The sequence below is a fragment of the Aspergillus stella-maris genome (assembly GCF_047715825.1).
Source record: "Aspergillus stella-maris strain CBS 113639 unplaced genomic scaffold BDV14scaffold_11, whole genome shotgun sequence".
In the NCBI taxonomy this organism is placed as follows: Eukaryota; Fungi; Ascomycota; class Eurotiomycetes; order Eurotiales; family Aspergillaceae; genus Aspergillus; species Aspergillus stella-maris.
This window is the reverse complement of record NW_027396805.1, coordinates 475,144-502,326: the sequence shown is the minus strand read 5'-3', so window position 1 is coordinate 502,326 and position 27,183 is coordinate 475,144. Positions and strand designations below refer to the sequence as shown.

Below are 27,183 nucleotides of genomic sequence, written 5' to 3'. Positions count from 1 at the left end.
GATGTCGACCCCCCGTCCGTCACATCTTCAGTTGCGTCGGCTTGTTCGTCTTTCCCATCTCTTTCGTATATCGCGTCAGCAGAAGAGGTCGTCTTTTGTTCCCGAGATTGTTTCGACGAAGCCAGCTGCTTGAACTAGATGACCAAACTAAATTAGGGCATACGACGATCTTTACTACTTGGTCGACAAATACGCCCCCTTCGAAAACGATACTGGTCCTCGTAGGATTGACGATGCTGATCGAGAGACCCTCTCGGACGAGCGAGATCATACTAAATGATGGAACGTGGACAAGTTGGACTATTGGTGGATTTAGACGGTCAATTTATGCATTTCCAGGTGCCGTGGACAAAGGGTAGAGATTCTACAAACTCTCCTTATAGAGTAAGGGTCCGATGGTACAGTCAGCTATAGATATAGAATTACTGTGCGCCCTAGCCCTGAAATCCTCAGAATACTATACTATCGGGGTCCTTGAATGGTAATAAGTGCGTTTCATGCTACCGTTTGATCATGAATACGAAACTAGCAGGCGTTAGGTAGAAAATGAATGACCCTAGCAACCAGAAAACGCACATCGATACGGAGGTATGATAGAATAAGGGTATCTCAACTTTTCGTTGCCTGTCCGGTACCAACCAACAGGGAACGCTATACGAAGCACATGAAATTCTAATATAGCCGTTAAACAATCATCCACGCATTGATCAATCTCTCAGATAAATGCAATTGCCCTACTTGAGCGCTTAATCCTCATCCATCGACTCCCAGCCATCAGCACCCCCGGCAGCCCCAGTCTCAGGTACACCTTCATCCTCCGACTCATCAGCATCAGGCTGCATGCCTACCATACGCTCCTGCACCTCTCCCTCAAGCGATGGCATACGCCCAACAAATGCCCTCCGGACAGCGCCGTTGGTAGAGGTATCCCAGATCTGCACAGTACCCTTGCTACCAGCCACAGCCAGCCGGAAGCCAACCTCCGAGTCCGGAGCAAAGGTTGTGGAGAAGACCTTGCCGACCTCGAGCTTGCGCGCAACAACCATGCTCGGCTTGTCGTTTTCAACATTCCACAGCTTGACTTGCTTGTCTGTTGAGCCGGTTGCGAGGAACCCGGGGATAGCGGGGTTGATGTCGAAGGAGGAAACGGAGGAGTCGTGCGCTTGCAACGACCAGACGGGCTTGGAGTCCTTGGGTGTCGCGGGGACGTTGCGGATGTCGTACTTGTAGACCATGCCTGCGTCTGTTGTGACGTAGAAGAAATTGGGGTCGTGCATGTCCCAGCGGACGGTCTCGACGTCGGCGTCGACGCCCCAGCGGGCCTTGGAGTCGGGGGCTCGCATGTCTGCGGCGACGATGGTGCGGTCGTAGCTACCGCTGAGGAGGACGGTGGACTCCTTCGGGTGCCAGTCAAGCGAGCAGACCTTGTCGGTGTGGTGGCTGTATGATTTAGCGGCCTCGGCCGTGTTCAGATCCCAGAGCTTGACGGTGCGGTCGGCGGAACCGGAAGCGAGGAGGTTGCGGTGTTGTCGGTTAGCAGCGAGGGCGAGGACAGAGTCGACGTGGAACTCGTCGTTGGCCTTGGTCTTCTTCTTCTTCTTGGACTTCTTGGCGTCGGCTTCGTCTGCACCGCCCTGACCGAGGATCGCGTTCGGGTACATAGAGTCGACAACATCAAGGTCCCAGACTTCAATGTCGGGTTCCATTGTGCCGACGGCGACAAAGTTTCCTGTTGTGCTGCCCTCAGCGGCCTTGCCGACGGGGAAGTCCAGCCATTCCAGACACAGCGGGATAGCTGGCAGCATGATATCGTGATGAACGTAGAGATTATCCGCGCTGTCCTCGTAAACGTAGACCTCCAGATGAGCTACCTCGTCCTCAACTTTACCCGCCAGCAGCAGGTTATCCGATGGCAGAATCTGCAGCTCCTCTCGCTCTTCGTCCTCCTCGTCCTCGGGAACAACCAGGTAGGGATCCTCCTCATTAGGCTGGTGATAAGCCAGCGACTTGACGTTGCCGAACATGGTGATCTTCTCGCCGTCCTCATCCACCTCGTCGCTGTCGTAGTGGTCTAGGTCGTATTCTTTGAGGTCATCATCGTTACTGCCACAGAAAAGAATTAGCTCCCATCCGAATGAAATATGATAAGGCAGCCACTCACGTCGTCGCCTTCTTCTCAGAAGCATCCTTCTTCTCATCCTTCTCGTCTGCCTCGTCCTCCTCCATCACATCATCGTCCTTGTCCGCAGACTCGGCTTGAGCAGCACTTAGATCCTCCCGTGCATCCTCAAGCTGCATCCTAGCAAGCTTCGATATGCGATCCATCTCTTTCTCGTCAATCTCATATTTCGTAGGGAATTGGGCCGCGACGCCGCGCCGCACCCAGGCGGAGGTAGTGATCATAGACGACATCGTTAAAAAGTGAAAGGAAAGGATAAAACAGAAAAGTAAGAAAGAGTTTTCCCAGATAAATGACAGCTCTGTACCCTATCCAAAGACAAAAACAGAACTCAAAGGGATATACTCTTCAAAAGCACCCCTCCACAACTTTTCAAGATCTTGTTTTCCGTAGATTTTTTTTGAGGCGGGTCCCCTCTTTCCACTGGCAGAATTACACCGACTCCGTTCACCGCCTGGTGATCGGCCCATCGGGATTCCAATCTCGGGGACTGATTCGAAGCAATCAAGTTGCCATCAGCTTATTTATTATCTCCAACATACAAGACCTATCTCAATTAATTGACTGGAAATATCAAACCATAAACACGTCAAAATGCATTCCCACCTGCACACCCCATACAACATCAGTACGTACTCCCTAATTCCACCACCGTACCATTTCAGTCCAGCCCTAACCTTTCCCCCCCCTCAGACTGCGAAGAAATCATGACGGCATTAGACGAATGCCACGCGCGGGGCTTCCTGCACAAAGCCCTCGGGAACTGCAACGACATCAAGCGCGACGTGAACAAGTGTCTTGCCGGCGAGCGGTACGAGCGCGCGAAACGCAACCGCGATGATGCGCGCGAGAAGAGGAGGCGCATTGAGCGGATTTGGGCGGAGGAGAGGGCTATTGCTGCGGGCCCTGGTGCTACAACGGAGGCGGGGGGTGCTGCTGGTGCTGCGGCCGAGAAATAGGCGGATGGCCATGGGTTGATTGCTTGCTGTATTGGCTATGTATACTAGTTGCATGATTTGGGTGTTTGGGTGCTTGGTCTTTTTGGGTTGATTTCTTTTATAAAGTCTTTCTACGACTCTCCTGTGTCTATGTGCTTATAGATGGTGATAGTATGTGTACGATTTTTGCTCAAGAGTTATGAGTATGATTCGAATATGTGATATCTGCTGCATGTGGTTCTGCATTACCCAAACCGAACGCCGAAGCAAATGTAAATAAGTCAAAAGTCTTTTAATGGTCGATTAATCCTCCGCCGCATCAACTGGAGCTGGTGCTGCCTCGTTTCCTTCACCAGAGTCACCTAGCTCCAGTCTCGCACCCTTGTGCCTCCGTCTCCTCTTGGGCTTGGGCGCAGCATCTCCATCCTCCCCGGCCTTATCACCAGCATCTCGCTCTCCAAGCTTCTCCACCTTCTTCTTCGCGCCGCCCTGCTCTTCAGCCCTCTTCTTCGGCTTCTTCACACTCAACGGATTCGGCGCCTTCGGCTTTTTGACCTCCCGCTTCTTCTTCTCCTTATTCTCCCCTCTCGCTTCAGGCGTGTTCAAGCCAGTCCGGAACTTATCCTGCTCAACCCCTTCTCTGATTCCCTCCGATGGTGAACTCATCGGCTCAAGAATCATCACCGACCTCTTAACATATACAATCGGGACACCAGGAATCGACCGTGCAGCTCTGCGAAGTCCTTGCGCCCGCCTGATAGCCTTCAGCTCTTCATTCTCGTCGCGCTTGCGCTTCTTCCCGGCGCCTGAATCTGTCTGCTGGTTTGATGACTTTGAGGGCGCGGGCGGATCCGACGTCGCAAGGATGTAGTGTTCCTTGTTCTTCTTCACGTCGGAGGATGGTGAGAGAAGGGAGAGGAGGCAGGCTTCTTCGTCTATGGGGGTTGAGTCTTCGTTGTGCGAGCAGTGGCGGAGGGGGAGAGTTGTGGGGGGCGGGAGGAAGTCGGGGCGGACGGTGTTGTTTGTTCGCGGGTTGGTAGGTTGGTTGGCCATTATCGCTGCCAGTGAGCATTTCGTTAATACTGGGTATTTGTTAGTATAAATTCTCTAACAGCGATGAACGGCGGAGAGCGTCGCGCGGGGAAATGGCTGCGCAGCGCAACATACATGGCTTAACTTGACCCTGTAATGTCCTCTCCAGCGCAGGAATTAGATCCATTTTGAATGAGTGTACTGCGCGAAGTAAATTCGAGTCAACTACACCGAAATCAAGTCAGTAATTGTGCTCAGCCTTATCCAAACGATACCTCCGCGCATAACGTCGCGGATATAGAATGCATAACATACCAAGAACCTGGTATGGCTCACGGAACCCAAATGCCAGCTCATACTGGTGCATAAGCTTGCGATACTTCTTGGAACGTTTGGCCCTCATTTTGACTGAAATAATTTGTCTTCTGAGAGAGTTGTTGGTTGCTCTTTCTGTCTTGTCGGGAAATTTTTTGGCTTCGTTCTTTTTTCTGCCGGGCGGTGGTGGAGCTTCTGATACCGCGTGGTCCGTGCGCGGTATTTAGATAGAGGAACATCTCCAGTGAGACTGTCAAATTCCCCTTCATCAGACTCAATGTCATTATTAAGATGCGGTTGCGCCTAACCGATGAACAATGAAAATTGGCATAGGCGGCAAGCACGTTCGTTGCGCTTTCCTTGCACAGTGTCTCCTATAGAACATTGTTAGAGAAGTAGCGATCATGGTCGAGGCCTCTTATTAACTCCTTAGCCGAGAGACTCGCCTATCTTAGATCAACTAGACAATCTGCTTAACTTTGGCTGCATCAGCTTGTAGGTCTGCCATGATATCATCACTCATAGAACATCCTCGAAGCTTTACCAACAGCACCCGGTTGACCGAAACCATCTTGTCAACTCGTCAACGATACTAGCAACCAGAACAGACGACTCTTGTGATAATGTCCTTACATCACAGGATTCACATTGGGTGGCTGTCTCTTTTCGACGGGTGTCTCTCTCAATGTATGCTCTGCGGTTGTACTCTATCGTGCCGAGGTCACAATCACAATGGTAGACTCAAGGGTACAGGTTGGCTATCATGGTTTAGAGCAGGTTAGTATTCTCAAGCATTATAGTGTCATGTACGAGCTGACATCGGTGAAAGTCTACAAAGTACCAATGGGGATTGATCTGAGTGGCCTGGATTTGAGTGAGCTCTGGGTTACTGATGAGCCAGGCGTGCGAACAGATACCAGAGGTCGCGTTACTCCTGGCTTGATACGCTTGACTAGGCCACCGTATGATTCCCAGGTCTTCTATCTTTTCCATGAACTATGCTGGGACCGCCTTGTGGATCATTATCAGTATAAAGAACTCGATCTAGAGCGCTTGTACTCTGCTTTGCAACATATGCCCCTGCCAGATGGTATGACGAACTCTGATCATCTGGATGGTGTAGCAGATAGTTATGCTTATGCTCTTGGCCTGTCCGACGTGCTTTTTGCTAACTATCCATCAAATAGATTGCAATAATCAGCCGGTAGGTTTTGAGCTTCCGACGTTGGAACAACTCATGTACGCTCCGAAGCCACGTCCAAAGGAGGCGCGTCGATACCATGGGTCTGCAAATCCAACGGACTGCTTTGAGCAACTATCGCTGGAACTGAGGAAGATAATCTCCATTCAGATTTCAACGCGCGAGGTTCTAGATCTCCGTCTTGCGTCTCGAGCAATGACGTGCATTTTCGCAAGCCCATTCTTCTGGCAGACCAGATTTGACATCAACGGAGAGCGGGGGCATCTCTCAACGATTATTGAGGAACTTACTGCGGAAGAGCGTCAAAATCTGGACTGGCGCTTGCTCTATCATTGCACTTGCAATCTCTGGTGTAGCGCGGATTTTTTCGAAGCAAACATTGAGATGTGGGAGCGCCTTCGCTGGCTTCGAGACATGATCATGGAAGAAGGCGGGTCTAGATTGATATCAAGAATAGCAAACATCCGCCGCATTATGGTGGAAGGGCTACAGAAACACGAATATCGTAACCGTCGACACATCGCAGTCAGCTGTAATCCGGGTTTATGTCTCGGTGCTGCAAGATATAACTTCCCATAGAATGGGTCGACCGGAATGTTGGAACACTGCCGTCACGGGAATGGAGTTCTTCTTCGCGGATGGGAAACCATCGGTGAAAGTAGGCTACAGCACCCCTGGAGCACTCGCTACCACAAAGGACTTGCCACAAAATTTTTGGCCTGCGTGTGCAGATAAATAGTTCATAGGCTGCAAATACCCGGGCGTTATAAGAGTCTTTGAAGTAAACCCTCTGCGAGGTTACCATCTAAGGAAGACTGTGCCGAGAACACATATCACAGATATCTGTGCATAACGACACCCCCTGCGAGTGTCTAATTCAGAGTGAACGTGGGACTAACCAGCTGAGCGAAGACGAGCAGCGGATATACAACGTTTTGCGTTTTAATCAGGTCAACCAGATCATTATCACACTGATTGTATGTGCTCTACGGAGTATGTCGTGAGCTAGCTATGTTGCTAACACGCTTGACATCAAATAGCAGGAACAAATACTTGCCGTCGGTATCAGAGGCAGAAGAGAAAGTAGGCACACTGAGCCGCAGATTTTCCCTGAAATCCTAGATTTTTGTGAGCGATGAGGTCTCTACTTAAGAGAAATGACCTACCTACCCATGTTCGAACCGCAAGCAGAACGCAAGCATGAGTTTTGCTTCCAACTATCAGATCGCATCTCGGTTATATGATACTATTTGACAGTCGTGATTAGGAGCTCTTCTCCCTCTCTCTGTCTCTCTCTCCCTTGGAAAGTCAGACCACGGTCGAATCTCAAGCAGAGACGTTTGGCTCCTTTGAGACAAATTGCATGTTCATCCGCTTCTTAAGTTCCCAGTGCTGTTCCTCGTCTACGCTGCGTCCACATACTTAGCCTAGACCACGGTCGAATGAAACGGCCAGATAAAAGAAACAAGCACCGCTTGGTCTGGGTTGCCGAGGAGCGAAGACTTTCGTTCTATTTACTCACATTCATTGATCTCGTGATATAAGACCGGGCATGTACGTATCGGTTTGCTAGTAGGATTTTGACTTGCGACAGTTTGAGTTTGTTAAGTTACTGTAGCTATTTAGGACTAATAATGGAGTCAGGATGCGAAGAACAGAATCTTGTAATGCGAATGTTTTATATTCTGGGTATCATTATGAATATGTTGCTACTTATCAATAGCCATGGTCCATGTTCCTTGATGAAGTCTCGCCTCTATTTGCACCGATGGCGTGTGCTATGTAGCTTATGCATATTGGAGGTAGCAAATGTATAGAGTTTGCCGGATAGTCCGTCGGCGAGAATATTGGATCGACAGAAGCTGGAGCGGCCAGGCTCTTCGCTGAGCGAGTACTGTTGCCGCGTGACGAGCTCGGTGCTTGCATTCGTGTTCGGCTACCTTCGAAATTAGGGCCGTGGGTACGGGCCGTCTCGTTGGAAGTACAGAAGCGCCAGTCTCCTGAGGGCATAATAAGTGCACTGGACTGGGTTGGCATAGGCTGAATCGAAGTACGGTTCGAACCACCCCTTTTGAAACATCGTTTTCCATCACAAAACCAACTTCAACCCAATTACCCCCTTCCACGTCCACGGAACCGTCCGCGCATTCCAAACCCGCCACGCCCCCGTTCACTCCTCCACTCGCGTTCCCTCTCGCGCTCCCTCTCCTGCTCCTCCCTAATCAAATTCCTCTCATGCTCAAGCTCCTCCTCCGTCTTCTCAACGCGCATAGTCGGCTTCGGCAAATTCTCCGACCACCGCGGATGCGCATCCGCACAACTCGGTCCCTCAGGACAAAACCCAGCTAGATAATAAACACATAGCCGTCGCCGAACATGCCTCTTCGCACAAAGCGGACCCAAAGGACAAAACCCTTGATCGTAGTGCTCGCAAGGCGGTAACCGTGCCTGCTCCCTTACATGCTGATAAAGACAGTCGTCGCCATTCGGACAATACCCCGATCTCGAGAACGACTGACACTCGGGCATTCGCCGGAGGTTATACTCGTGCAGGTACTCGCATTTTATGCCCTTTTTGCAGAGGCCCTTCAGGAAGTGTTTGCAGACGAGGGAGCCGTGGGTTGTTGAGGGGGCGAGGCCGGATGCTGTTGTTGTTGAGGTTGTTACGCGCGATGGGGTGGGGTGGCGGTCTGGGCAGGCGGGGCCGAGGGGGCAGTGGCCCTCGCTGTAGGCTTTGCAGACTGGGACGTCGGATGCGAGACCGAAGCCGTAGCTTTTGCGGAGGAAGGGGACGAAGGAGAAGTTGTTGAAGTCGGGGTCTCGGGTGCGGTCTGTGGAGAGGATCTGGGACGCCGCGTGCCGGACGTCTGCTGTCATGGTTGCTATCGATTTGACTACCGCAGTTATGGACAATTCTTCTGTCTCAGTAAAGGAACCGCAAGTTTTATAAAAGTGATTATGCGATGATGAAGGGATAGGTGAAATTGAAGCGATCGGCAGATACAATGAAGCTTACGAACATGGTAAGCGGTGGCAAAATGACAGCTTTGTCATCTGTCCTCGGAAGGGTGTTTATCCGGCGCATGTCTCGTGTCCTGGCCTGTGGCTGTTGCTCAGGCCTGCTCCATACATACATCCCGCATCCTGTGGCAGGCAGAGGTTTTTCGTTGCTTGCAGACTGCAATAATAGGGCATTCTGTCCATGTCATCACGTAATGGATTGCGTCGCTCTCTCCTCCGTCGTCGTGGTGAGGCAACTCGTGACCGCAACATCTACGTAGGTGCTATTGTACACCAGCCACATCCTGCGAAATGCCCTCCTGCAATCTGTTGTAGGTCCGCGGAAATTACGGAATGTTAGGAAGACGCCGGCCCTTGGTACTTCTTGTCAGGTGCTTCAGCCTCTCTCGGAGCTGAAACCCTTGTATACCCCGGACGCAAACATTCAGGGTCTTATGCCAATCACATGGTGCTGGTGTTTGTGCTATCCATGCTTCCATAGACACGAATCAATGCGGGGATAACAATTTACTTTCCAGCTGCCCCATGCATCGCAACTGTCAGCTTGTCACTTGTCAGTATCCAGTTGCCATAGCGTCAGCGCACCGCCGCAGCAAGCGCGTGTTCTGGACATCGAGAGCGTCAGAAAAAGCAACGAAAGGAAAACTTTAACGCAAGTGGCAGAAAAAGCAAAATACACAAGAGGCAAAGGAAGAACAAGGGACAAGGGGGTGAGGCGATCCCCCAGCTTCCTCCGGAGACGTACTTCTTATCGGATTCAATCGAAGCAGGCGAGGCTCAAGAGTCCTTGATCCTTCAGATGATCATGCCGCTTTCCTGGCGACTTGCTGTCATGTTTCTGCCCTGTCGCTGCTTCTTCCACGAGTTCATTCCCCCTTCGGTTGTGGCTCCGAGGTTAGTTGGAAGCGAGCATGATGATAAATCTCGATCGTGATCCACCTGGCGCTTGCGTTGAGGCTAAGCCGAGAGCTATTTCTCGTGCTGCTACAGTAAAAATACCGCAATCTTTGTGCCGTTGGATCTCACCGGTGGGCGAGAGAGGCGCCTCGAGTAGTTACGCACTTTGCTCAATTTGCTCCCGCCTGCGATTCGTACCGGCTAGACGGATTGTATGTCGCTTTCAGGGCATCCAATGCCAGGGCCTCGATCAGGACAGTACGCAGTTGTTGTAAATGACCCCGACTGCGCAAGCCAAAATAGTACGCAGCGCGGGCCAACCGAGGGCGGGGTGAGCAGCATCCACTCCTGTAGTGAGTTTGGGCCCTCACCGTGTCGGTATTAATAACGCTCGTGCCTATACTGGTCAGACCTGCTCATGACAAACAGACAGATGACCTCTGGCTGCGTCATGGTTGGCCTAGCAATGCGGAGTCTTTAGTTGTCTGCGATCTGCAAATGGACCGCACTGGAACTCAGTGATGGGCGCATGGTATTTCCGTAACAGCTGGACGCAAGCGCAGCGCTTGTAAAGGCGGGGAAGTCGTATTAATGGCATGGGTGAGGCGCATATTGAAGAGAAAAATCTGCAGGTGCAGCGCCTCGATCTCGCTGTACTCTGACTGTACTTACTCTGGGGTCTGGGATTGCGCACCTCGTAAGGGATCATTTGGTTGCCTTGTTGCGCAGTTGTTCAGTCGCGAATGATCGCAGTCGGCAGTTCCAATTGAGGGGTTCGCTTGCTAATATAGTTTTCTCAACAAAAGCAAATCAACCAGGCTCTAAATAGAAATAGAAACAGAAACAGCAGAGTCAGTTCGAGATCAAGACATCCCACGTGACGCCGTCTGAATCGAGCAACTGCTCTCTCTTGCCTTCACCTCACTCTGAACCATCCCTCGCTTTTCTTTTTCTCCTTCTCGCCCTTTTGCTTCTGATGATCTGATGTATAGTCTTTCTCTTATTCTCTTCTTTTAGTATAATCACGCCATCCACCCCTGCTTGTATCTCCCGCCGCTATAGCCATGTTCTCCGGCTCTATTTTCCCCCACTGGCGCCGCAAAGCCGCAGAGCGCTCCAGTGGCAGCTCATATGAAGTTCCCTTCTACCTCAACGCAGCTTACTATCCGAACTGGCGCATATACCGGAAGCAGCCTCCTTCGTCGCTGAGATTGGGATTCATCTCTCACATCTTCTACGCGTTTGCCTGGTACATACTAGTCATGCATCACTGAGGGTGGCGAGCCCGCAGTTATAGAACGTTTGTTAACCAACCTGTTTTGTTACTTTAGGGTCAAGGAAGACGGCACAGTCTATGTACTTCCCCAATTCAAGTCCCTTAGGCTGTCTGCTCGTTGAGAGTTTGTGCTGACGATGAGACTGAGTTCAGTTGAGCGATGAGTGGGCTGATACACAGATGCCGGTTGACGGCACGAACGGTTGTCTTCGAGCGTTTGCCCAGCTAAAGCCACAATATTCCAAGCTCAAACTCATTCTTTCAGTTGGAGGGGGCGGAAAGGGGAGTGAGAATTTCGCGGCGGTGGCTCGGAGCAAATCCAAAACAGAAACATTCGTTCAAACGGCCCGGCAACTGGTAGACCAGTTTGGTCTAGATGGCATCGACGGTATGTTCTTCGCGATCGGTTGTGTGCGGTGCTGATAGATGAAAGTGGACTGGGAACACCCGTCGGACTCACAGCAAGGACACGACTATATTCGTCTCCTCTCTCGTCTGCGCGACTACCTCCCAGCGCCGCAATACGTAGTGGCAACCTGCCTTCCAGCAGGACAATGGGCATTGCAGCACATCGACCTCAAGAAAACCCAAAAGTACGTCGACATGATCAACATTATGGGATACGACTTTGCAGGGCCCTGGGGCGCCGAGACGGGACACCATGCCCAGTTGTATAGTCCGTCATATTCCGGGATATCATGCCAGTCTGCGGTAGAGTATGTGCTCGGAGAGGGCGTTCACCCTAGGAAGCTGCTCCTAGGCATCCCAGCCTATGGCCGATCATTCCTAGGTAGCAACAACATCGGGCAACGGTATACGGGTTGCGGTGGAGAAGACGGGGTGTTCGACTATAGCGATCTTCCTCGGCCCGGAGCGACGGAGCATCACGACGAACAAGCAGCGGCGGCGTTCTGTGTCGGCGGAGACGGCGGGTTCGTCACGTATGACACACCGCAGACGGTGCAGCAAAAGGCAAAGTTCGTAACGCGAGAGCAGCTGGGTGGGCTCTTTTATTGGCACATTGGTGGGGACGCGCGAGGACCCCGGAGTCTCATTGAGACGGGGTACAACACACTGCACGAGATGTAATAGTCATGCCAGGCTGAGGCCCAAAGCCTTGAGAAACTGGCCAGGAGTTGGAAACCAAAAAGGCGGCTCATCATGTGTATTTGCTTTTGTTAGTCGGTCGGTAATTGTTAGCCAGTCAGTCAATGAGTTCATCAGTTCATCAGCCAAAACCAGCAGCAAGCAGCAAATAATTCAAAGATCAGATGTAAAACCGAGGAAAATCGCCCTCTTATACGCCCACCTGAAACAGCCAAAGAATTGAAAAGGGGGAAGACATGGAAAGATAAGCCTGCAGCAGGATTCCGTGGCACACGACACCCGCGATAAGAGACCTCCATTCTGCCTTCTTATAGGCAATAGGCTCTGCATCTTGCAGCATCCGACAATAAACCGACCGGTCTTCTCCAGGGTACTTATCTAGCGCTCTAGTCCAATGATCGGTTGGGAAAAGGTGGTGACTTCGGTAAGTTGAGTGGTTCGGTCCTCGGCCTGGTGTTATTGTTTTTGCGTCTGCCAATGCTCATGGGAAGGAGGTTATTATCTTACTACCTAGGTGGTTAGATACTGATGAGTCAAGAAGTGGCAGGTGGCATCATTTCTGCGGTGGTGTCGTTATTCTTTTTTGTTTTTGGTCTGTCGGTGTCGGGTAACGGAACCACCTCCCGTCGTTCATCTCATTCTTCAGCCCAGGTTGGTTTGTTACCGTAGCCTTTGTTCTCTTGCAACTTCACCGATAACCCCGCCGCTATGTTGATGCTGTAGGTTAGGTAGGTGGTAAGTAGGGTAATTAGAGAACGGGCTTCAAGTCGCAAAATCAACTGCGTATGTCTTGGATTTATATTCCACGCTTTATCTGGGAATGGTATTCGCTCTGTACTCCGGCCTTTTATTTATGCGCCGTGATCGACTCAACCTCAGAAAAATACTAAGATCCGATGTATGGACATTCAGCCAGGCGGATCAGGTAGTGTACTTTGGTCTCATTATGTATTGTGTATATAGTTATAGTATACCAGGCAGTCTATTTCACCACCGTCATTATCGTCATAGACATTCAATCCAGCCTACTCTGCCATCCAGATTCAGAATTCAACTAAATCCCCGTCATGCCAAACACCTCCCTAATCTCCTCAACCTTCTTCCCCTGCGCAAGCAACAACCCAAGCAAAATCCTACTCTTCGGCGGACTCAAAAACCCACTCGAGATCCCCCCCTCAGCCGAATACGGCACCTGCCCATTCCCCGTCCTCGTACTCTGCACAACCGGAAACCCCTTATCAGACACAAGTTCCTCAACCGCATCCCCAAAAACCGTATTGACACTTCCAGCGCCCGACCCCGCAACAACGACACCCTTCGCCCCGTTCCCAACAGCGTCGTAGAGCGTATCATTCGACATATCCTGGTAGCTGTAGAGGATATCGACGCGCGGGATGGCCGTGACATTCGTGACGTCAAATGCTGTCTTTCCAGTCGGCTGAACAGCCGGGTAGAAGAAGTATGGCTCGTTAGAGACAATAGCGCCAAGGTACCCCATCTCCACGGCCTTGAATGTATCCATGACATTTGCATTCGTCTTGGTAACGTAGTATGCTGACGCAATGCGATCGTTCATAACGACCATTGCGCCGCGCTCGCGCGCCTGAGGCTCAGATGCAACTGTTACAGCTTGCAGAAGGTTAAAGGGGCCGTCTGCGGAGATAGCGGTGGCGGGGCGCATCGCGCCAACGATCACGACGGGTTTCTTGCAGTTTACTGTTGCGTCGAGGAAAAAGGCTGTTTCCTCTAGTGTGTCTGTGCCGTGCGTGACTACTGCGCCGGCCATGGAAGGGTCGTTGCAGAGGACTGTGTTTAGTTTGTGGGCCATTTCGAGGAGTATGGATGAGGTGATGTCGCCGCTGCCGACGTTGGAGATTTGCACGCCTGCTACGTTGGCGACGTCGAGCATTTCGGGGACGGCGGAGATGAGGCTGGCGATGCCGAGGGCGCCGGCTTGGTAGCCAGATGTTGCGGTGTTGTCGGGGGAGGAGCCGGCGATTGTGCCTCCTTTACATATTTGTTAGTGGTGTGGCTTGGTGGAGAGAAGGAGGGGTGATTGTACCTGTTGCGAAGATGGTTACATTAGGCAAGGTGGTGTTCATCTGTGTGAAGTTCAACCCATTGGCATTGGTAAAGGCGTATGTGGTATTTGAGTCCGAGTCATCGCGGGTGAAGATGAGAGGAGATGCAGAGGTCTGGCTGGCTGTAGCCAGGGCAGCTACGGCGAGATGCTTGAGCTGCACCATGACGAAGGTATAGTAGGGTCAAGCTCAGAGAAAGGGACAGGGGCTATGAAGAGAGCAACTGAGGAATGAAGAGGAATTGATTCTGTATAGGTAGCAAATCCATGACGACAAGCGAACCACAACAGCTCCTTATATACCCGCACCTTGCGCCCTCGGAACTCAAGCCGGTGGTGGACACGATGATAGTCCGCGAGTAACTCAGTGGCTTACTCCGTAGTAGGAAAAAGCTTGGAGTAAGATAGTACTAAGTGTGAGTAAACAACCGTTATCGCACCGTCTCCACGACGACAAAAGAGGAAACTGGCGGGAGTAGTAGTGATCTCCAAGACTCCAAGAGCCCCAGTCCAAGAGCCCGACTCCAAGGAACGGCCAGTCGCGATAACTGATAAGTGATAACTGTCCTGATAAGCGGCAGGAACAGCTCCACCACGTTTCTCGGGACGAAAAGAAGACCCCAAGTGGACCGCCAAGAGCAGGTATGGGGTTCTTATCAGACAATCAGCCAACGCAAGATAAGGATGTTGGGAATGGGGACTCGGCGGACCTGCATCGGAGATATACGGCTGACATCCATCGTGTAGTCATGTCTAGTAGTCAGAAAAGGGAGGAGAACGAAAAGAATTGTAACAGAATGGTATAAATGCAACCTCGTACATAGTGGTATCTGGACCATCTTTCCATCTTCAATCATCCGGTCATATCGGAGCATTATTAACGTACATCAAACAGATGACAAACATTTGAAAGGAAGAAGAAAGCACATCGGATATCATAATGAAGCCGCCTAAATACCCATACACACCAGCACCAGCGCAACTCGGGTCGAATCGAGTCGGTCAAGTCATTCGCTTGAATGAGGGCTGGCTGGTTTTTCACCCTCTGTCGAGGGCGTCTAAGCACCAAGCACCTCAGCAAGGTCCAAGTTCACGGTAAGCTCGTTCGCCGCCAGAGCAGCAGTGAAGTACGGGATCTCCTGGCCGTTATAAACGCTCGAGTTGCCGACGATCGTGAGCGGGATGGTCGTGGTGCCTGAAGCAATAATTGGGAGCAGCATGTCCATGTCGAGGGCGGACAGCATAGGCACGGTGTTGTTGCCTGGCTCGAGGACGAGATCGTTCAGGAAGGACTGACCGACTGAGGTGCCGTTTTGGGTTGAGACGTCAAGGGTTAAGTTGCCCTGGCCTTGTTAGTCGCAATCAAGACAAACGAACAGGGCGACCTGATGTTGGTTGGTAGCACTCACCATGCTCAAACGCAGAACAGACGGGTTCGGAATGTAAACGGTGCCGACGGCATTGTTTCCATCGTCACGGCCCGTATCAAGACTCAGCGACGTAATCCTGAAGCCATCGAGTTTGTTCAGACCTATATCATATCAGTAAGTGATCAACAACCCTAACCCGACCCACAGGAAGTGGACAGTAAATAACTAACCCTTCATAGTAACCGTCTTGTTATAATCAATATCAATCTTCGGCAAACCACCCTGCTTCAACTTCGGCTCGCCATAAATATTCAGCTGGAATTCTTCCTCCATCATAACGGCCGTCGCGAACCCAGCGAAGGCATCGGCATCGCTCAGATCAACCCGCTGGTCAATATTCACCTCGGCGCCATCATTCCCCTTGACTTGGGGCACTTGGACCGTTGCAAAGAGAGGTGATCCAAGCAAGCTAACATCCGCATCGAACGCATAGATCGTCGGGTGGAAGATACTGTCTGTCCCGATCGTCTGGCGCTGGGTCAGATGGAAGCTATCTGGCGCCGGGTCGGTGATTTCCATGGACTCGACATTGAGCGTCGAGTCGTCAATGTCGCCTTGAGCTATGTTAGGGTAGCCGACGTAGACTCTGTCAGCAAGTGTCAGTGCCAGCTTTTATGTCTCTTCCTGGTCAGCTTCAGTTCGGAGGAAGGATACATACACCGGCAGCACAACGACCAAAACAACAACGATCAGCGCAATAACATGCACCCACCACCACTTCTTGTAATGGGCCTTGACACGAGCCCAGAAAGTGGGCTTGGCCGGCGCGCCGACGGTGGTTTCTTCGACGGCGACTTTGTCGGCCATGGTGTTTTGAGTTTTGTCTCGTGGTTGTACCTCTGTTGTACCTCGGTACTGCTTGTGCTATTCTGGACACGCGCAAAGCCAATCAGGTTAGTTTGCGGCTCTGGCGAGGATGGTTCGTGGGACGTACAGGGTATGGATGTTTCACTGGCTGGGGGGATGTCAGTTTGTCTTGACAGATTGTATGAAGAGGGGGAGGAGAGGCAAGGGGTAGAGGTTGGATTGCGGGGTGTGTAGAGATGGGCTTGGAGGGGAGGTGAATAGTAGTAGGTAAGGGAGTAACATACCTCGGCCGTCTCACTACTCACTGCACAGTGATCTCACACCTCAACTTCGGGCAATCTGCGACAAAAGCAAATACGAAACGAACGAGAGGGCAGAGAAGCACGGGAACGACTGTCAAAATATTCAGAGACGAGAAACAAAGAACAAAGACGACCTCGGAGCAATTCGAGTCACAGAGACCGAGACCGACTGACTGAGACTGAGAGTGAGACCGAGACAAGCCTGCGAGGGAATTATTATTATGAGCAGGTAGTCTAGGGAGATGGAAGAGGAACAGCGGGAACTGAAAAGAACGGAAGATACGAAAAATTAGCCAAACCACCAAGCTGGATCTTTATCTATTCCTTTCTTCTACAGGCGATCACATGTGGCCACCGCTAAGCACCGCGGGTCGTTACTTGCCAATTATCGCCTGGTGGAGCAGACTGGAACAAGGGTTCGCGATGCCCAGAAGCCCAGAGGTGTTAGAGTTGGCCGTGACATGATCTTGTCAAGAGCACTATGGGGAAAGGGGGGACGGCAACCCCGGCGATTGTTCCTGTTTGATCATCGGCCCTGATGCTAACCAGAAGAGCCGGCATATAAAAGCCTCGGTGAGCCTCGCGTGTCGACTGCGCTGAAACAGCAACTGTATGATCTGCTCGACATGCATCCGCTGAACAGACATGAATCAGCCAGATGAGACAATGAGACTGAGGGACAACCACGGAAGAGCCGAGGATATGAGAACGAACGCCATCCCGAGCATCCCAGCACATTACAAAGGCAGGGTAGCAGGGTGTCCGGTAACAGCTACAGGATGGGATTGCACACAACAATGGAAGGATGTCTTCCCCAATTACCCCATGCTTGGCTAGCTGGTCTTGGCCCCAGCCAATTCGGCTGCTAACCAAGGGCCAGATCCCCTGTAAGCGAATCATCTCTCGTCGAATAAAGTAACAGTGGCAATGGACCGGGGTTGCTGGCCAGTCGAGTGCACAATACCACTGGTCGCGGTCGCTCAGTCGTGCAACGAAGCAGTGCTACCCTGAGTGTGAAATGAGACTGAGACTGACCGTTTCTGGGCTGTTCTCCGGGTGCCACACTAGCCTGAACGAGGGACCACTGCGACTTGAAGTTGAGAATAATAGAGAAAAGAGAATAAATTGGACAGAACCAGAGTCAGAGTCAGACATCCCGTGACACGACTCGAGAAGCGGGAGCATCCGGTTCGAGTGGGCTGTCTAAGTTGTCACTGGTCATGATAAAGTTCCTACTCGCTGATTGCTGTGGAATTATCTTCCTGCATAGAATATACACCGGTGTTTGCATTTGCATTGGTATTTGAACTTGCAGCTGAATTTCAGCTATGTACTTTCAGCAACCCCCTGGTCCAGCGGGTTCATGGTGCCACCCTTTTAACGACCATATGCACCCCCCTGCAGCCAAAGCGCCACTATCGCCGCCGTCAAAGAATCTGCTCCAAAAACATGCACTCGCGGTTCAAGAAGGTACGATTTCGTCAGGATCATTTATGTAGAGCTAAGGATGACAACGAATGCGTTCCGCCACTGGCAAGGGACAAATGAAATTAACACAAGAAAAAGTTTCAAGAGGAAAGAGAGGACACCTCATCCTGTGAAGAAGAGAAACAGTAGAATCGAAACAATCACACAGTGAGTAGACGAATGAAGGGTATCCAAGAAGTGAAGTTGATGCCCGCAATACTAGAAAAGGGAGAAATTGAAGCAGTAACTTCTGCTGAACGATGAAAGCTTGCGATCAGAAAATGAAAAGAAAAATTAGAAAGATAAGATGATCGCCAAGGCAAATGGGGAACTCGCTGATCGGTCGGTTCGGATGGAACGACTGAAAACGAGATCAAGAAGGGAATATAAAACAGGTGGAACGAGATGAAAGAGAAATAAGAGGACGATAGAAGAAGAAAAACATGCGAAGAAAATGCAAAACGAAATGCGCTACGACAACAGAGCGTTTCTGCTTGATGTCGTCCATAAAATCGCCGTTCTCGCCGTTCCCAATGCAAGCCATGCAATCAAAACACGAAGAACCATTATTTATGCTTCAGTGGCGTTGGACTTTTTGCGCTGGAACAAACTGCGAGTACGAGATTTGCTGCGACCCTTCTTTTCCGGGGTATTGGCTTGTCGGCCACGAGACCGCGTGTCCGGGCCATCATCTGACATGTACTTGTCCTTGTAAATCCTGAAATATTATTGTCAGTATCATGTGCCCTTGCGCAGATTTAATCTCGGCATGAACCTACCAGCTGTTTCCGACCATGCTCATTCCCTTGGCTTCGGCTTCACGGTAGTACTTGGCCGCCTTCTTCATGTCCTTTTTACAGCCAATACCCTCGGCGTAACAGTAACCAGCTTCAGCTAAAGCATCGACATCTCCCCATCGGCCGGCTGTCTCGAAACAACGCAAGGCCAAGGGTTTGTCTTGTTCGATACCCCACCCGTTCAAATGGCTAACGCCGAGCTCGTAGACGCTAAGCGCAAACTGCGCACGGTACGTCTTTTGCAGCTCTTTGGATTTGGCTGATACGTCGGGGTCGCCGTCACTAGATAGCTCTAGGCCGACGGAGTCCATAGCCTTTCGCAGCCAGCGTACACCCTCCCGCTGATTCGGGCGCATACCCCAGCCGTGCCGACAAGCAAGAGCGTAGAGCAACATTGCAACTGGGTGGTCTTGTTTGGCCGCAACTCGTAGATGATAAGTAGACTCATTCAAGGATCCCTTCTCATGGAGTTGGATACCTTTGGCGACATGCTCTTCTGCAGTTACGACGCCGGAAGCTACATTCGTCTTTGCGGTTTGTGGGCGAAGGGTTGAAGCGGAGTCCGCAGAAGATGTCGTTTCCGAGACGGCGTCAGTTCTAGACGTCTCAGAGCTGCGTGCGCGAGGTGAAACGCTCTCAGCTTCAGGCTTGTCGGGTAATGGCGATGTGTGAGCTGAGGATCTGGACACCACTGGCGTCAGAAGCTTATCGTCCGTCGGGGCTTCATTGACTGATCTAGCTTTCGCGGGGCCGGGGGACTCCTGGCGCGACGGCGAGGGAGAAGGTACTCTATCAGGCCTGTGAGGGTCGGCAGTCTTCGGTCGTTGCTCTGGACTCTCGAAGAGCGGCTCCTGCCATTCAAAGTGAGGAGTTTGCAGGCCAGAGAAGACAACTGAATCCCGAGGTACACCACGTCCACGTGGAAGCGCATATTTGGCGTATATGTACGACGAAACTGCTGAGGATGGCTCGTCTAGCGGGGTGTTTGGCATATCCATATGTCCAGGTACAACAATGGGACCAGGTTTGTTAGTACGGTTCATTGCGCCCTGCACGTTGGCCGGCGGCTGCTCCGTCACCCCAAGCCCAACTGATCCAGAAAGACTGGTGCTAGACCTGCTCATGGGTCGTGAGAAATTGAACGAGGGGCGAGGAAGATGGCTTGAGCTGGAAGCTTCAGAACTAATAGACGGTGATCGAGGATGCGAGCGGGCCATTGAAGCCATGGGAGAATGCGGCATAGACATCGCACTACTGGAAGACAATTTGCGCGGGTTCGAGAACGTTGAGCCAGCATTGGAGCTGCTGTAGTCGTCATCCGAGCTTTCAGTCTGCGGAACGCGAGAGCTGCTTGACGGACGAGGTCGAGGTGATGCAGGAGGGGCCAGGTTGCGGGCCATGTTCAAGCGAGCAGAAACTGAGTCAGTTGATGAAGCTTTGGTAGGTCCAGGTCCAGGAAATCCGGTAGGTGATGCAGCATAGAATCGACGGGGTGCTTCCGATGAAGCGCGCATTTTCAGCTCCTCCTCGGGAGATTCAGCACGCACCGCATCAAACTTGAAACCTTCATTGTCAACCTCGGCGATGGGAGATTCTTGCTTCGGTGTCGCATCCTCGTCGTCTGAGATATTTTCGTCGCTAGCAAGATGGGCTACGCCGCTGAGGCGAGGATGCTCGGACTGAGGGCGAAAACGCGGCTCCTCTGGTTCCGGGCGAGCTTTCTGCGTCGGTTGCCGCGTAAGTCCGCTTTCCTCACTTCGCGAAACATCGTTAGACGACTGGGACCGAAAATAACCAGGTCGGGGCCGAGACAAAGATCGTGCAACACTAGACGGGGGCAGGCGACTCAATCGGCGGTCTCTCCGCGCAGAGTCTTCCAACTGGCGGGCCAAAAGTCGGCCCTGGAACGCGAAAGCATCGAGCGGGGAAAGTGCCGGCGGAATTTCACCGTCAAAATGTTCGATGCGCGGCGAAGCGGCGCCGCTTCGGGCGCCATCGTGGGAAGGGGAGCGGGAATTAAACTGCGGCCGGTTGAGCATTGTGATACCAGGTCCTCCTTCCAATTCAGCGGATGATTCTTGCGGCCGTTCAGTGCGGAAAATTTATCCAGTATTTGCAACCAATAAGTTCATCTAGCCAGGGTCGTATCCTGTAGGCGAGTTAACTGGTGCGCATCGAGAGCAAGAGTAAACGGCCGCAAAGAAGATCTGTATCTTAAAGCAACTGGAGCTGGTGGGTTGCGACGGTGCTTTCGAAAGTGGAAAGGGGGGGGTGGGAGAGAGAAACGAGAGAACAACAGAAGATCACAAAGGAGGGCGGAATTACTGAAAGGAGTGACAGCCCCAGGGTAGAAGGGGAGAAAGAAAGAAGAGTTGGTCAACAACGTTGGACAACAAGCTAGGCTTGGGTAGTCAAGTTGAAGTGGTTGTAGTAAGGAGTGACAAGGCCGCAGTTGTTATGTACAGGGTGGTTGTAGCTGGGGCGATGGACGGGCGATTAGATAGGAGGATTCTGGGCCAGCATCGCGCAGGGCCGGTGGAGAGAGAGCAATTGAGCGCGGGTGAGAGAGGAGAACATCCAGCAGCTTTGCAAGCCGTGCAAGTGGTGAGAACAGACGATAGTCAAAGGACGATGGAGCCTGGATGGGAATTTCGAAGAGTCTGAGACGCGGTGACGATGCGACGATCGCCAGAGTGACGGACGGACGAGGGGCGGACGGGAGAGAGTCCAGTGTGGAGGTGTATTTGCTGGTAATTACTGCCAAGTTTACATAAATACACGGGCTATAACAAGTTTACACTCTTTACATATAGGAATACAGCATGTAACAGTAAATAAAACAAATACACATACTAGCCGAGCATGCGTCGCAGAACAGTCTCGTCTCAGTCAGGGGCTGCTTAATATAAAAGCAAATAAATCTAGTAATAGTGGTGAAGATTCATGACGTACTATTGAGGCCAATCATGTATATTATCCTCAGGGTCCATGGTCGTGACTTCAATTGCAGGCGCACCCCTTTTACATTTCCTCCATCAAGCACTCTCTCCTCAGCTACACTACGTTCTAAGTCCAAAATCTAGACACTGAATGGTGGACATCGTTCCTGACAAGCTACCACTTAGATCGCCGAGAAGCGCAAACCTCCTGAGCCCTGAAACTGTCAAACCACGGGCGTCCCGACTCTGGTTCGGTCCTAGACTCCTGGATGGTGGAGACGAAAGAGGTTCCTGAGTACTCGCAGTGGCCGCTATTTTTACTCTTTTCCACTCTCAATCACTCCAAATGCTGACACCTTGACAATGCTGGTTGACGTGATCAGAACAAATCAACGAGACACAAGCCAATACGTTGTGTTACCCTCTACAGGTAAGAGGCAGATTAATAGTCGGATTGGACCGCTTTTCCTCCGATATTGTTCCTTCTTCGTGACGTGGAGGAGGTCCTCCATCCTTATTGTGATAAACTCTTGGTTGCCGGAAGAGTCCTAGAGGCAGACGCCTTAACAGAACTACTCCACCAGTGTCTGTGGATCTGTGTCTCAGGCACACGACAAAACAGTTCGTTAGGGCACGGAAATATTGGGTCTGAATTGCTGACAGCTCCTACAAACCGATTGTCAATAATACCAGGCCTTATAGATCTGTCATCGTGTGTGGATGTAGATATCATTCTGGGGTACAATTTGACTGTCAATTGAAAATCAAGTTATGCATAGCGTTGACCCCGTCATACTTCTTTAGGACGTGGCAGATCATTTTCGAGTCATGTCAGAAGGAGCGTAGAATATTCCCGTAGATCATCCAAGTCTAGCTATACCTTTTCAAGAGAGCAGAGATGCTTAGATTCAAACTATTATATCCTGGTATATATAACGGCCGTCAGCGCAAAAAACAAAAACCGTTACCGTTCAATCTTTTCCCATCCAGTCTCGCTACCGCTCCCGCTAGGGCCCTCAGCAGGAGACGCGTAGCCGGTCCGCAGACCTAACATCCACCCGACTAAACCAGGTGGTGTCCATTGCCCGATTAAGTGATATGACCGAGCACCTCTTCCGGCGTACCTGACGGACTTCTTGGCTTGTCTTTGTCCAAAAATATTCCTAGAATTCGGTTCCAATGCGTCAAGCACTGCGTTGTGCAGAGCTCTGGCAGGCGACCCTCGTATCATGGCAGGTCCAGCGGATGCTGCGGGCCGCTGTTCGATGCTATTCATATACTGAGAGCCATACATAGCCCGTTGCTGTGCACTCCAGGCCAGAATTTCAGTTCCTGTGATGTGACTATTCGGAGCCCGGTATTGTGGGCCTAAATCGATATTTCCGAGTTTCAACTCCACCAAGTCAACATTGCTGTGATGGAGGAGACTCAGTTCTCTTCGAAGCGAGGTCGCGAATCCTGACAAAGCGCGCGCTGTCGCCACTTCGGGGCCAGCGAAGGGCGCTGAGAGGGAGGATGATATGGATGGGTAAACAAGTACAATAGTGCTGCTTGTGTTGCGGAGTGTGAGGAGTGGTAGGAAGAGCTGTGTTGTGAGGATAGGTGAGAGAATGCGAGTGTTGATAGTATCAACCCATGAGGACGGTGGGATAGTAGCGACAGGGCCTGAGACAAACTTTGGCGACGGGACCAAGATCAGCCCGCTCAGCTGGCAAATATGCGGTGGCACACCGGGCATTGGGGCATGCGGTTGGGTGATCATGGCATGGATCTCATTCAGGGAAGAATGCACTTCCGAGGGCGACGAAGGCAGCTAGATGCGTAAGTATGAATATGTAGGTTACTGTGAGTGCGCGACTTACTGTCGTCAAGTCGAGCCACAGAGGCCTGATATCAGGTCGGTTCTCCCCTCGGACAAGGTGTTCCTCGTCTGCAGAGGACACGGTGATGAACACAATAAATCCTCGACGGTCCAGGTCTGCCGCTATCGACCTAGTCATCGGTTCATGCGGCGATCCAGCGACGACTATCAGATGTCAGACTCGGTTTCGAGATTGTCAGGTGCAAAGATCCGCGGCCTACCAATTATTTCCTTCCGGCCACCATTTGCAGCTCTCTTCGCCTTTCGTCGCTTGGCCCTCAGCTTCTTGTTTCCAACATAGAGAACGCCTGTCGTTCCCACGAAGGCTAGGATGGCGGCAGTCCAAGCTCGATTGCGACCCGCCCAACCGAGTGCGCGATCATATAGCGACTGCGGTTGCGAAATGAGTAAAGGACGGATCTTCGGTGATGGCCTAACGCTCGACGGAAGCCATGATTGATGTGAGAGTGTGTCGCGGACGGCGCCTGCAGCATTGTCGACATGCCGGTCAATCGCATCAGCGACCTGTAACGAATACCTCCTTACGTCATGAGGAATGGAGGCGAGCTATAGTAACATAGCACAACTGGTCAGAACTGAGGCACATGAAATGATAAACTAGTATGACAATACTCACATAGTCGAAGAAGAACTGGTCATCACTCGTCATTTTGATGGAATGCTTGAGGCGGGAGTTGTCAGATGGACAAAACTTTCAAACTCTGATAAGATGGTTGAAGCCATCGATAAGTGTACATCACATGACCATTGCAGAGCTCCCGGTACACAGTCAGTCTTCATACTCCTGCATATCTGCATAGGTGCTCAGTATAAATAGTTTGGGAGTGTAATTCTGTTTGATATTTTCTTGCGGTTGCAAACGTCCTTCCCATACTTGTGCTGTCCATGAAGTTTGTCAAAAATTGAAGTAGCGTTCCAAACTATATATTTTGAGAGCAGGACGAGTAAATGCCCCAAATACACAAAGGAATGACATTGAGATATCCAGGACCAAATTAGACACCACGAGTCCTGGCATCAGCTAGCGAGAGCAATCAAGGCGCGATGTATCTCTTCAAAGGTATGAAAGCAAGAATAGGCAGAGAATCTTTTGCAAGAAGTTATGCCTAAGGCCACAACATCACGTGGACGGCGGCAATCTTATGCTGATTGATGCCTTGATTCATTAAGTATTCTCGCCATCTCGAGCGAAAAGCGTCTGGTGTTTTATATGCTGCAGACGTTTTCTAGTAGGTTCTGTCAGACGGTGTTCTGGGTTGCTTACAGCTTGCGGTGACTGAGCATAATCCACTTGCGATCTTCGCCACCACTTCTTCAGTGATGAACGCCCCGGATCTGTCTCAATCCTGAGACGGCGAATCCTCTTCAGCATTCTCAGATAGTCGCTGCTGCTTCAAACCCAATATTGGAACCTGTCTTACTCGCCGTCGTGGAAGTTGAGCACCTCGGTCGTCGCTATGCGTGAGTTAGACCCGCTGGTCAGCGAATACCAGCATGACCGGCATCGGCCAAGGGAATCAGAGGCCCTTCTAGTCCTCCGAAAGATCGCATCCGTGGTGAAACCGATCATGCGCAGACGAATGTGGAGAGTTGGGACACTCTGCGAGTTCTATCCACACCAGCGGAACCTCCTCGGCCTCAATATCAATGGCGGGCAGAAGATCTGCCTACGCCTACGGTATCCGGGGGACCAAAACCAGTTTCTACCATTCGACCAGGTGGTAGATACTATGTTGCATGAGTATGTGGTCTGAGTCTTCTTATACATTATGCTTACTGACCTTGCAGATTATGCCATATTGTACACGGACCACATAACCAGCAATTCCATGCCCTCTGGAACCAATTACGTGACGAGCATGTGGAACTAACCATCAAAGGATACACTGGAGAAGGATTCTTATCACATGGCAGACGCCTGGGTGGACAGAAGGTGCCTATCGATGAAGCGCGCAGGCAAGCTCGAGCCGCTGCTGAGCGGAGGCAAACTCTCTATGGCGGATCAGGACAGCGAGTGGGAGGATCGGGTCCTGCGCGAGGAGCCGACATAAAAAAGGTCACAGCTGACGCCGCGCAAAGACGAATAGACGTGACACAGGGCTGTGCTTCCGGAACAGATGATTCAATTCAACTCGCAGATGAAGCTTCACGGAATGGCTTCCGAACAAAGGCCGAAGAAGATGATGCAAACGAGCGAGCAATTATGCAGGCCTATATTGACCTGATCGAGGAAGAAGAAAGAGAAAAGTACGGACCATCTTATATTCCTCCCAGTCAGAACAACCCAGCTGGGCCGCGGACGAATCTTTCTCCTCCCCCTGTACCTGAACATACTAGACCGACCTTACCGCTGCAGCGCCAGGACCCGGTAGACCTCACGGTAGATGACAGCTTATATGCTGGGTCCTGGAAATGTCCCTTGTGCACGCTCGAGAATCCACCCAACTTTCTATGTTGTGATGCCTGCGCATCAGAACGTCCGCGCCCTGACACCTCGCGGACTGCCTCTGCTCCGCCCACCACGACGTCAAGATCAAGGTCTAGTACCCCGGGTGTACAGAGCAAAAGCAAAGATTTGATTCATCGTACGGTCGGACACAGATCTTTCAAGAATCGAAAGACTGCCGTCGAGTCTCTCTCCCGCCTGGAGAACAACGCTCAGAAGCGGCCACTGGGCTGGCTATGCAATTCGTGTGGCAGCTTCATGGAAACGGAATGGTGGACATGCTCCAATTGCGGGACTATGAAACAGACGTCATGACCTTGAGAGGAACTCGTCTGAATTTGAGCGGTTTTTGTCTATTATCGACTTGGTCATTCTTGGTGTTTATCTTACATATTATGACTTACGATATACCTACAACATTTGATCTTTCTCAATAACCACAGAAGCAAACCATTACATGGGTGTATCATCTCCCTTAACAGATTAATGCTCATTTGAAAGCAGTTCTCAAAAAGGTGGTGCAAAGGCGCCGAAGTATAAACCCGCTGACTAATCACATTAAGCGACCTCAAGCTCCAAAGCTATGTCATTCAAAATTTCTTCCACTTCCATTCCTCAACCTCTCAAGCTGCAACCGCCAGCACGCACTCGCGCCATGTACCTGGAATTAATTGATCCGAACATCACTCAATGACGAATATCACCCGACTAACAAACACACTAAGTATGCTCCCCATCTCCCCAATCTTGAGATCATCCGATCCAAATTCACCGGACCAAACCCGGACCTGGACCAACCCAACAAGCCTCCACGCGCAATCCAACCGAACCACAACACCAAATGATGAGAACATTGTTTCATGAACCGAATTTTTTAGGAAGAGCCGGAAGAGGTATGGCAGGAGACTTCAAAATAAGCTCCTAGCCGTCGGTGCTTATAATGGTTCTGCTGAAAGGTGTTTTGGTTGGCATTGTTGTGGAGTTTTCAATGGCTTGTTGGGTTGTGGATGATTTCTCTCGATCTTGCCTGCGATTGAGTCTCAGCTTTCTGAGAGGACGATGTTTTG

At 51.2% G+C, this 27,183-nt stretch overlaps 11 protein-coding genes across 11 annotated transcripts; 4 read left to right on the top strand and 7 right to left on the bottom strand.

Moving 5' to 3' along the window:
• Positions 1–318: 318 nt before the first annotated feature.
• BDV14DRAFT_168821 (rRNA-processing protein PWP1) lies at positions 319–2,554 on the bottom strand. Its single transcript, XM_073767923.1, has 2 exons — positions 2,162–2,554; positions 319–2,103 (listed from the first exon to the last, which is right to left on the bottom strand). Exons 1-2 carry the CDS (start codon positions 2,410–2,412, stop codon positions 747–749), a joined length of 1,608 nt encoding a protein of 535 aa, XP_073630947.1. The 5' UTR covers positions 2,413–2,554; the 3' UTR covers positions 319–746.
• Positions 2,555–2,687: 133 nt separating this feature from the next.
• On the top strand, positions 2,688–3,305 carry BDV14DRAFT_168820 (COX assembly mitochondrial protein). Its single transcript, XM_073767922.1, has 2 exons — positions 2,688–2,807; positions 2,873–3,305. The coding sequence occupies exons 1-2, from the start codon at positions 2,774–2,776 to the stop codon at positions 3,136–3,138; spliced, it is 300 nt and encodes a 99-aa protein (XP_073630946.1). The 5' UTR covers positions 2,688–2,773; the 3' UTR covers positions 3,139–3,305.
• On the bottom strand, positions 3,306–4,638 carry BDV14DRAFT_168819 (rRNA-binding ribosome biosynthesis protein UTP23). Its single transcript, XM_073767921.1, has 3 exons — positions 4,465–4,638; positions 4,285–4,374; positions 3,306–4,199 (listed from the first exon to the last, which is right to left on the bottom strand). The coding sequence occupies exons 1-3, from the start codon at positions 4,550–4,552 to the stop codon at positions 3,421–3,423; spliced, it is 957 nt and encodes a 318-aa protein (XP_073630945.1). The 5' UTR covers positions 4,553–4,638; the 3' UTR covers positions 3,306–3,420.
• Positions 4,639–5,196: 558 nt separating this feature from the next.
• Positions 5,197–6,244, top strand: BDV14DRAFT_197616 (uncharacterized protein; the record flags this gene model as incomplete). Its single annotated transcript, XM_073772728.1, has 2 exons — positions 5,197–5,554; positions 5,652–6,244. 2 exons carry the CDS (start codon positions 5,197–5,199, stop codon positions 6,242–6,244), a joined length of 951 nt encoding a protein of 316 aa, XP_073630944.1.
• Positions 6,245–7,630: 1,386 nt separating this feature from the next.
• On the bottom strand, positions 7,631–8,640 carry yth1 (cleavage polyadenylation factor RNA-binding subunit YTH1). Its single transcript, XM_073766668.1, has one exon. It carries the CDS (start codon positions 8,540–8,542, stop codon positions 7,778–7,780), a length of 765 nt encoding a protein of 254 aa, XP_073630943.1. The 5' UTR covers positions 8,543–8,640; the 3' UTR covers positions 7,631–7,777.
• A 1,830-nt stretch (positions 8,641–10,470) lies between these two features.
• On the top strand, positions 10,471–12,014 carry BDV14DRAFT_15683 (glycoside hydrolase family 18 protein). The gene is made up of 4 exons (XM_073766671.1): positions 10,471–10,832; positions 10,915–10,939; positions 11,013–11,247; positions 11,293–12,014. Exons 1-4 carry the CDS (start codon positions 10,648–10,650, stop codon positions 11,946–11,948), a joined length of 1,101 nt encoding a protein of 366 aa, XP_073630942.1. The 5' UTR covers positions 10,471–10,647; the 3' UTR covers positions 11,949–12,014.
• Positions 12,015–12,471: 457 nt separating this feature from the next.
• On the bottom strand, positions 12,472–14,247 carry BDV14DRAFT_207036 (asparaginase ahrA). The gene is made up of 2 exons (XM_073775065.1): positions 14,029–14,247; positions 12,472–13,973 (listed from the first exon to the last, which is right to left on the bottom strand). Exons 1-2 carry the CDS (start codon positions 14,210–14,212, stop codon positions 13,021–13,023), a joined length of 1,137 nt encoding a protein of 378 aa, XP_073630941.1. The 5' UTR covers positions 14,213–14,247; the 3' UTR covers positions 12,472–13,020.
• Positions 14,248–15,012: 765 nt separating this feature from the next.
• Positions 15,013–16,609, bottom strand: BDV14DRAFT_15630 (DUF3712 domain-containing protein). The gene is made up of 6 exons (XM_073766665.1): positions 16,568–16,609; positions 16,411–16,431; positions 16,135–16,345; positions 15,647–16,062; positions 15,456–15,577; positions 15,013–15,389 (listed from the first exon to the last, which is right to left on the bottom strand). The coding sequence occupies exons 3-6, from the start codon at positions 16,281–16,283 to the stop codon at positions 15,105–15,107; spliced, it is 972 nt and encodes a 323-aa protein (XP_073630940.1). The 5' UTR covers positions 16,284–16,345; positions 16,411–16,431; positions 16,568–16,609; the 3' UTR covers positions 15,013–15,104.
• A 1,444-nt stretch (positions 16,610–18,053) lies between these two features.
• On the bottom strand, positions 18,054–21,204 carry BDV14DRAFT_15617 (uncharacterized protein). The gene is made up of 3 exons (XM_073766664.1): positions 21,175–21,204; positions 18,832–20,998; positions 18,054–18,770 (listed from the first exon to the last, which is right to left on the bottom strand). The coding sequence occupies exons 2-3, from the start codon at positions 20,886–20,888 to the stop codon at positions 18,623–18,625; spliced, it is 2,205 nt and encodes a 734-aa protein (XP_073630939.1). The 5' UTR covers positions 20,889–20,998; positions 21,175–21,204; the 3' UTR covers positions 18,054–18,622.
• A 1,432-nt stretch (positions 21,205–22,636) lies between these two features.
• On the bottom strand, positions 22,637–24,837 carry BDV14DRAFT_15588 (DUF1776 domain-containing protein). The gene is made up of 4 exons (XM_073766663.1): positions 24,287–24,837; positions 23,871–24,216; positions 23,651–23,814; positions 22,637–23,601 (listed from the first exon to the last, which is right to left on the bottom strand). The coding sequence occupies exons 1-4, from the start codon at positions 24,317–24,319 to the stop codon at positions 22,753–22,755; spliced, it is 1,392 nt and encodes a 463-aa protein (XP_073630938.1). The 5' UTR covers positions 24,320–24,837; the 3' UTR covers positions 22,637–22,752.
• Positions 24,838–24,852: 15 nt separating this feature from the next.
• Positions 24,853–26,631, top strand: BDV14DRAFT_168804 (metalloendopeptidase WSS1). Its single transcript, XM_073767920.1, has 2 exons — positions 24,853–25,411; positions 25,459–26,631. The coding sequence occupies exons 1-2, from the start codon at positions 25,128–25,130 to the stop codon at positions 26,429–26,431; spliced, it is 1,257 nt and encodes a 418-aa protein (XP_073630937.1). The 5' UTR covers positions 24,853–25,127; the 3' UTR covers positions 26,432–26,631.
• Positions 26,632–27,183: the final 552 nt, after the last annotated feature.